At 31.8% G+C, this 9,706-nt stretch overlaps 1 protein-coding gene across 1 annotated transcript in view; it reads left to right on the top strand.

Moving 5' to 3' along the window:
- Positions 1–3,148: 3,148 nt before the first annotated feature.
- LOC141325151 (nidogen-1-like) overlaps positions 3,149–9,706 on the top strand; it is a 54,310-nt gene continuing 47,752 nt past the window's right edge. The window contains exon 1 of the mRNA XM_073833648.1: positions 3,149–3,376. Coding sequence (XP_073689749.1) covers positions 3,173–3,376 — 204 coding nt within the window. The 5' untranslated portion in view covers positions 3,149–3,172. The remainder of the gene's footprint in view (positions 3,377–9,706) is intronic.

The following is a 9,706-nucleotide window of genomic DNA, read 5'->3' as shown; positions in this document are numbered from 1 at the left end:
TCGTGAATAATAAGGCTCTCTGACTAGAAACTACATTCCAGTCAGTAAGATTATTAGTTTTTTTTTTTTTTTTTTTTAAGAAGTCTCTTCTGTTCACCAAGCCTGCATTTATTTGATCCAAAGTGCACCAAAATTTTTTGGAAATACTTTTACTATTTAAAATAACTGTTTTCTATCTGAATGTTTTTTTTAATTATTCCTGAGATTTCAAAGCTAATTTTTTTAGTCACATGATCCTTCAGAAATCATTCAAATATTCTGATTCACTGCTCAAAAAAAACAACAACTATTAATTATTATGTTGAAAACAGCTGAGTAGATTTTTTTCAGGTTTCTTTAATGAATAGAAAGTTTGGAAGAACAGCATTTGTCTGAAATAGATACTAATAAAAATGCAGCAAATGAATGATTTCTGACAAATCATGTGACACTGACTAAAGACTAGAGTAATGATGCTAAAAATGTAGATTTGATCACAGAAATAAATTACATTTTAAAATATATTCAAATAGAAAGCAGTTATTTAAAATGGTAAAAACATTTCACAATATTACTGTTTTTGCTGTGTTTTAGATCAAATAAATGCAGGCTTGGTGAGCAGAAGAAAATTCTTTAAAGAAAAAGTATTAAAAGTCCTACTGTTCAAAATCTTGACTAACTGTACATGAAAATTACAAAGTAACATCAGCATTATAATATACTATTCAATATTCTATATATAGATTATATATTATAGTTAGGGATTGAAATTAACTTTTTCACTCACCAGCTAATTTGACTAAATTTTTAAATTACTGGCCATTCAGAATTTATATATATAGTGTATATATACTGTTATTTATATATAACAGTCTTAATAAAGGTAATTAGACAAATATTATGTGGTATTTGTTATTGTGGACAACTGACTCCTGAATTCTTTGATATTATTAATATTCTGTGTTCCCAGTTCCTTGCAGTGATAGAAATTAATATTTTCCAATAGGTTTATATAGATTTTTACCTTTATAAAGCCATTTTTGTTAAGTATGCATCATCTATTGCGTGAAATTCATACATTTAATCAGTCAGTCATAATACTAATAATACATTTAGGCTGTTAAATTAATCTTTGCAGAAGTTGCATCTAAGGTGCCATTTACATGGACCTGCAGTTACAAATGCATAAATAACGTTTTGATATTTTAAACATAAAACGTTGAATACTGACATTTGAAACTATTTAAAAAAATAAAAAGATACTTTAAATGGGAAATTTAAACGGCCAGTAGCTGTGGCAGTAGCTCTAAAATAAGTGATTGCGAATGAATCAAATCATTTAAACGGTTGATTCATTCAGGAAAGAAACACTGTAATGTTGCTCTGAGATGCAAAACAGTGCTGTGGCTGAAATGATTTTTGTTGGCGAAATGGAGCAAAAACAGCCAATGTGGTGTCTAAAACATGGGTAAGTCTCTTATTGTTTATTGAACTGAAAAAAAAAAAATCACATTTGTAATCATGCTGATGTCTTAAGAAAAAATGGCACTCTTTGTGTGATATTATAACAATATGAAATGATATAAATACATTTTCTGCCCCATGTCTTGAATTCATTCTCAATGTATATTAATAGACTGAGTCATACAGTGAAAGAAAGCACTCTGAATGCGCACACAAACTAAATTCATCTAACCAGACCTTATCAGTGTGTGCATTTCTGTAGGAGTGTTTTGTTTGTTTTTTTGGGATTATTCACGGGAATATCATGCCTCACGGGTTCATTATTTGCAGTAAAACCTGTGCAGATTTGGCTTGCATGAACTTCCCCAAAAAATTAATGAGTGAACATACACAAAATGTAACCAGCTAAATTGGCTAGTGATTTGACAGCCATAGATGATTTTTACCAACATTTAATGCAATGAAAATGAATATTCAACTGTATGAAACTGTATGATTTTCTTTCTAGCACTAATGAGCATTTTTTGAAGAATGTAAAAAAAAAAACTTGTTTTTTAAATTTATTTATTTATTAAATTGTATGCGTTAAACAACAGATACAGACAAATACAACAGATAATATAAACTCAGGGAAACAAATGATAAATAAAAATAAATAGAAGAAAATAAAAAAATAATCAAAGACATGCATGACCTTTACATTATTCAAAGATTTTGAAGTCAGTACACAAACGGACAGTTTTGATTGCTTTTCTATTAGTACTATGAAGCATAGTACAAAAATAGTTTTCCAATTCTTTATAAAACACTGAAAACCTCTTTATAATCAATGAGGCAAAACCCAGACTCATCTGAATGCTTCTGATTGGCCATTGCGTTCATAAGCTCAACAGAATCGTGTGTGATTGATTATAATGCACAACGCTGTATACTCTAAAAGATTTCACCCAAGTGCTGGGTTAAAAACAACCCAGCGCTGGGTGAAATATGGAAAAACCCTGCGATTGGGTTGTTTTGACCCAGCAGTTGGGTTAAATGTTTAACCCACCCTTCTGGGTAGTTTTATTTAACTGAAATATTGCTTTAAAATTACTATATTCCTTGCTTAAAATATGCCCAAAAAATAGCTTGGAAAGTAACATTTATTAATCATTTAAAAAATGAACATTTATTAATAAGTTGAATAAATAATTAAATAAAAAAATTTAATTGCTTAATAAGTAATAAATAATAATAAATAAATGTTCAAATTTGGATTATTGCTGATGCCTAGAATACTTTCCAAGCTATTTGGGCATATTTTAAGCAAGAAATATAGTACTTTTAAAGCAATATTTGAGTTAAATAAAACTACCCAGAAGGATGGGTTAAACAGTTAATATTTCACCCAGCGCTGGGTTGTTTTTAACCCAGCATTTATTAGAATGTAAAAATGCGACAGCCGTTTTAGAGTTGGTTTAAATCGGAAGGGCATGTTTGCTTTATAAATGTTCACTGGAGTAATAGTGCATAACCGAATCCGGGCGACAATAACACGCGTATATTAAAAAAGTACGCTTATTTGAATGTGGTTTGTTAGTATTACTGATTATGTTAAAACAGTAACAGCGGGATAGTTTCAGTGAGGGAGGAGGAGCGAGCGCTGCTGGTTAAATCGGGCACGCGCCTCCTCCAAACATCAGTCAGTCAGTCAGTCTCAGGCAGCTTCAGGTTCGGTTCGGGACTGGAAATGGGTCGGCAGGGGCAAAGATGGCCAGTGTGGATCTTGTTATTGGGATTGTCAGTGTCTGTCAGCGGGATAACACGACAGGAACTTTTTCCATTCGGGAGAAACGCAGGCGACCAGTCTCTCCATGATGGCAATGATGAAACTCAGGAGATTACCTTGGAGAAACCAGTCACGTTTTACGACGGACAGTTTAACAAGATTTATGTGAGTGTTTCAACTATCAATAATAGACGATAATTTAGCTTTAGTAATAATATGAAGACCCTAGTAACGTACTTTCATATAAACAGTGTTACAAGTTAATTGGCATATTCATACACTCTGGTATTTATTTTACACTCCAATGGCATTTTACCATGGTAGCCTACATATCCAAAATATAAGTAAGAATTTTGTTTAGGTCAATTCAGTAAGGCCAAAGGTCAGTGTTACAAGTATTTATGAAGTACCAGTCTAAAGATTGCTCACCAAGCCTGCATTTATTTGATCCAAAGTACAGGATCAAGGCTGTAATATTGTGAAATATTTGTAGAATTTAAAAATAACTTCTTTCTATTTGAATATATTATAAAATGTAATTTATTCCTGTGATCAAAGCTGAATTTTCAGCAATATTACTCTAGTCTTTAGGCTCACATGATCCTTTAGAAATCATTCTAATATGCTGATTTGCTGCTTAAGAAACATTTTTTAAATAGTTTTTCATTATTATTTAACTATCAATATTGATCAGTGTTTAAAATAGTTGAGTATTTTTTTTTTTATAAATAGAAAGATCCAAAGATCAGCATTTATCTGAAATAAAAAGCTTTTGTAACGTTAATACGCTAAACCATTTAAAAGCTTGAAATCGGTCTATTATTATTATTATTATTTATTTATTTATTTTTAGAATTTTTTTATAGAAACGTGTTCATAAAGACATTTATAATGTTACAAAAGATTTCTATTTCAGATAAATGCTATTCTTCGGACCTTTCTATTCATCAAAGAAACCTGAAAAACTTCCACTCAGCTGTTTTGTTAATAATAAAAGCAATCGCAAATCAGAATATTATAATGATTTCTGAAGGATCATGCGACTGGAGTAATGATGCTAAAAATTCAGCTTTGAAATCTCAGGAATAAATTACATTTTAAAACATATTCAAATAGAAATCAGTTATTTTAAATAGTAAAAATATTTCAAAATTTTACTGTTTTTTTTTGTACTTTGGGTCAATTAAATACACACTTGTTAAGACTTTTTTTTCTTCCAGTAGCCTAATGTTATCTGGTCTTTAATAACGTTGTAGAGAAATGCCCACAAATTATACATAACTCATGGATAGTTTTACTGAAATTTTGTAGACGGATGCTAGTCATTGGATGTATGTATTTATTTAACGTTAATATTTGTTTCGGAACGTTCAGAGAACATTCAGACTTAACGTTCCAATAATGTTTGCAAAATTACAAAACTGAACATTCCCCTAATGTTTTTTATCTAACTTTAATATAACCAAGAATTTTTAAAAACTTGTTTTGAATGAAGTTTGAAATAAAATTTTCATAATTTAATGGAAACATAAGCGAAACGTTCTTAAAACATATTTCTGTTAGCTGGCTTTATAGCATTTTATAGCATAAATACACAAACATATACATACACGTTTGTGTCTTTAGGATGAATTACTGAAACTAAATGAGCTGAAATACGATTCACAGCTGAAATTCCCAACACCTGCCCAATGCCAACATTTTTCAATCTAAATTAGTCTCTGTCAGCTGTTGTGGTTCAGGGAGTTTTCTAAAATAAACATAAAAGATGAATAAGGTTCATAATGCAAATGCTTTGTGGGTTTATTTATTAATATATTAGTTGGTTTTTAGTTGATTTTTTGCCACAGTGCATTAACTACAGCAGCACATTCGGCAGTTAAACAGACAAAACAACTCATTAGACTCTCTTAAAATAGAAATGCTGTAATCCATTGCTGTTTGAGTAAGAGATTGTTTAAAGACGTTTTGAAACAGCATTGTCATTTCAGGATGACTACAAACTCATGAAGAGCCGGTTAGAAAGCAGAATGATTGAGTACAGTATATGCACTGTGTAATGTTTTGACATTTTATACAAAACATTGTTTTATTTCTGTTTACAATATACTCCTCGTGAAAAGAAATGTAGAGAAGGATTTGATTTTTTTATTAAAGACTGAGTGGCGAATTGATTGCACTGATGAATCATTAACAATTAGAGCTGGAACGTTTATCACAAAAGTAAATAGTGTCAGTTTAGCTTTCATGTTGACTTTGAGCGACTCCTGTAGTGAAATACTCCAGACACATTCCTGCATAAGTACGCATTGATCTGGTGAATCAGACCCTGGACTATTTAGATGATTTATCCCTCCTGTGGTTTTGAAATCTGGGCACTACTTTTGCTTTGGAGTCGAATTGACACCCATTGGTTTGCATGCAAAATAATTATATTGTTTATACTTGGTGGTAGTAGTATTTATTGCTAAATGCACTTTCTCTGCCTTTTTTATTGTTTTTAAGTCTTACAGAGGTAAAATGAGTTTCTCACATTTATTTTCAGTGCTGAAAGAGTCAATTGAGAGTGGAAAGAAAAGGATTCTATAGTGTTTATTTTTTGGCAATTTACATGGAAATCATTTTGGGTCGATTTGAGCCCAACACGAATCCTAGTTTCTGTACAGTCTTTCTGGAACACATCTACAGTGTTGGGAAAAAGTGTTGGCCCCCTTCCTGATTTTTTATTTTTTTGCATGTTTGTCACACTTTAATGTTTCAGATCATCAGACAAATTTAAATATTAATAAAAGATAACACAAGTGAACACAACATGCAGTTTTTGAATGAGATTTTTATTATGAAGGGAAAACAAAATCCAAACCCACATGGCCCTGTGTGAAAAAGTGTTTGCCTGTTAAAACATAACTGAGTTCAGTTTCTCTCGCCACAGCCAGGTCTGATTACTGCCACACCTGTTCGCAATCAGGAAATCACTTAAATAGGACCTGCCTGACAAAGTGAAGTAGACCTAAAGATCCTCAAAAGCTACACATCATGACGTTGAGATCCAAAGAAAGGGGAGCAAATGAGAAAGAAAGTAAAAGGTTATAATGCCATTTCTAAAGCTTTGGGACTCCAGCCATTATCCACAAATGAAGAAAACATGGAACAGTGCTGAACCTTCCCAGGAGTGGCCAGCCGACCAAAATTACCCCAAGAACACATCGACGACTCAAAAAGAGGTCACAAAACACCCCACAACAACATCTAAAGAACTGCAGGCCTCTCTTGCTTCAGTTAAGGTCAGTGTTCATGACTCCACCATAAGAAAGAGACTGGGCAACAATGGCCTGCATGGCAGAGCTCCAAGATGAAAACCACTGCTGAGCAAAAAGAACATAAAGGCTCGCCAAAGTTTTAGAAGAACTCATCTTGATGATCCCCAAGACTTTTGGGAAAATACTCTGTGGACTGGCGACGAGACAAAATTTTTGGAAGGTGTGTGTCTCATTACATCTGGCATAAAAGTAACAGCATTTCAGAAAAAGAACATCATACCAACAGTAAAATCTGGTGGTGGTAGTGTGATGATTTTGCTGCATCTGGACCTGGAAGACTTGCTGTGATAAATGGAAACATGAATTCTGCTGTCTACTAAAAAATCCTGAAGGACAATGTCCGGCCATCTGTTGGTGACCTCAAGCTGAAGCGAACTTGGGTTCTGCAGCAGGACAATGATTCAAAACACACCAGCAAATCCCCCTCTGAATGGCGGAAGAAAAACTAAATGAAGACTTTGGAGTGGCCTAGTCAAAGTCCTGACCTGAATCCTATTGAGATGCTGTGGCATGACCTTAAAAAGGCGGTTCATGCTCAAAAACCCTCCAGTGTGGCTGAATTACAACAATTCTGCTATGATGAGTGGGCTAAAATTCCTGCACAGCGCTGTAACAGACTCATTGCAAGTTATCACAGACGCTTGATTGCAGTTGTTGCTGTTAAGGGTGGCCCAACCAGTTATTAAGTTTAGGGGGCAAACACTTTTTCACACAGGGCCATGTGGGTTTGGATTTTGTTTTCCCTTCATAATAAAAAACTTCATTCACAAACTACATGTTTTGTTTGCTTGTGTAATCTTTGATTAATATTTAAATTTGTTGATGATCTGAAACATGTGTAACAAACATGCAAAAAAATAAAAAATCAGAAACACTGTATGTGTATGTGTTGAAACTTTGCATGCATGTTCATAACACAAAACAAGAAGTAGTGGCCAAATGTCAAGAATAAACTATTTTAAAGCAACAAACATGGGTCAGATTGACCCAGACATAACAGGAAAATGCCTTTGCAGGACTCTATGTAAGATTTTCGCAGAGCACTCGACTAACGAAAACATTCATAATTACAATCCCGTGAATGCTTCCTTTCCCACAGGCCTCCTTTGACAATTTCCTTTTCCTTTTTAAGCTGTTGTGGTTCTTACCATGAATATTTTAGCAGAAGTCAAGGCTGTAACATTGCGTAACATTGTGTTTTGTTATTTGTAAAGCTGAAATATCTCCAGCGTTTGAGAGCAGTTTGAATGAATGACAACGTCACTAGAAGGAATGAACATACAGAGAGATTTATTGGCTCTGGCTGAATACAAAGTGCATGCGTTGTAGCATTTGGACAACATCTGGAAATCCAGTTTCAGCATGCACATCTGTTTTAGTGAGGTGTTGAACAGTCATTGTACAAACGATTAAAATGTGCATGACATTGCTTATTAAACCGCTAACATTCCCTCATTCATTCTTCACTAAGCTGTCCTATTTTGTAGCTGTTCAGTTTTAAAAATTCAGTTATTGTGCATGTTTTAATGTTTAATTAAACCATATGAAAGTTAATTGCTGAAAGAGTTCTATTTAAGTTTGTGCATTAAGCAGGCACTTTATCCAAAACAACTTACAGTATGTGAGCATATATTGACGTACACAGTATTTATGAAACAATAGGTGAACAATACCAGGATGAGCCACCCGGAAACCTCTTTGAAAACAAACATCATTTTTGCAATTCTCGTGGGTGACGTCGTGGCACAGAAACGACATGCTTCAGCCATAATACAGGATCAGTGAATCTGTTCAAGTATTAGGGCGAGATCACAAGATCGGGCCTTTGAGTTTTTCTGATTTTATTTTGGCTGTGTTGAATAGACTGTAGTTATTGCTCATTCTGAGAGTCATTCTAGGACACTGCATGAAGAATTTGTTGCTTTGTCCTCTTTATTATCGTTTTATTTACAAAATAAGTCACAGTCATTAGTTGAAAATATGTTTTGTTGATGTTGAGTTTTGATCAGGATTGTTCTAGTTTTTAATTTGACACTTGTGTAACTCAGTTTCTGTTTATTTCAGTGCACATTTTAAGAGTATTTGCTATGTTTTTATGTAAAAGTTTCAGTAGGATAGGAAACTTTCAGTTCTTTTCTACACATATGAATGTGCATTTATTTTTATTTTTGTAATTTATGTGATTTATTTAATTTTATTTAATTTAATATAATTAATAAAATAGTTTTTATTTATATATATATATTTTTTCAGTTAGTTTTCAGTTTAGTTTTTAGTAATTTTCCTGTGTTGTTGTCATTTGTGTTTTACATCTATTTATATTTGTATGTCTGTATAGTTATAGTTTATTTATTTCAGTTTAGGTATTTTATTTCAGTAGGCTGCCAAAGCAACATGCCATATTAGTTTTTCAATCAAATCTGACTCTCATTAAAATAAAGTTTTATTTCATTTTATTTTTTTTGTAGTTTAGTTTATTTTGGTTTAGCTTATATCTTTTTTTTATTTAAAATATAAAGAGTTAAAACAAGTGAAAATGTCCAGTGTTATTTTCACTTAGTTTGTATAATTCAATATTTTCAATATTTGGACGTTTTGTTGTGTTTAAATTATTTTCTTTCAGTAAGTTGGCAAGGCAACATTTCTCATTTTCGTTTGCTTTTTTAATCAAATCTGACTCTGACAGAAAATTAATAACTTCTGATGCCTTTATTTTATTTTGTTTTATTTTGTATTTTTTTTTTATATTTTATTTTTGTTTAGTTTTTGAATTTATTTTTTATTAAAAATATAAAGTGTTAAAACAAGTGGAAATGTCATGTTATTTTAACTTTGCCTAATTAAATATTTTCAGTATTTGAAAGTTTTCTTGTTTTTGTTTAAGTTGGTAAGGCAACATTTCTCTTTTTTTCATTTACTTTTTTAATCAAATCTGACTCTCACAGAAAATGAACAATTTCTCATGGCTTTATTTTATTTTTTTAATTTTTAATTTTAGTTTAGTTTATATCTTTTTTTTATTTAAAATATGAAAAGTTAAAACAAGTGGAAATGTCCAGTGTTATTTTTTACTTTGTATAATTTAAATATTTTCAATATTTAAAAGTTTTGTTTGTTATTTTATTTCTGTAAGTTGGTAATGCAACATTTCTCATTTTAATTTACTTTTTCAATC

The sequence above is a fragment of the Garra rufa genome, chromosome 2, assembly GCF_049309525.1.
Source record: "Garra rufa chromosome 2, GarRuf1.0, whole genome shotgun sequence".
Classification (NCBI taxonomy): Eukaryota; Metazoa; Chordata; class Actinopteri; order Cypriniformes; family Cyprinidae; genus Garra; species Garra rufa.
This window is presented reverse-complemented; position numbering and strand designations above follow the sequence as displayed.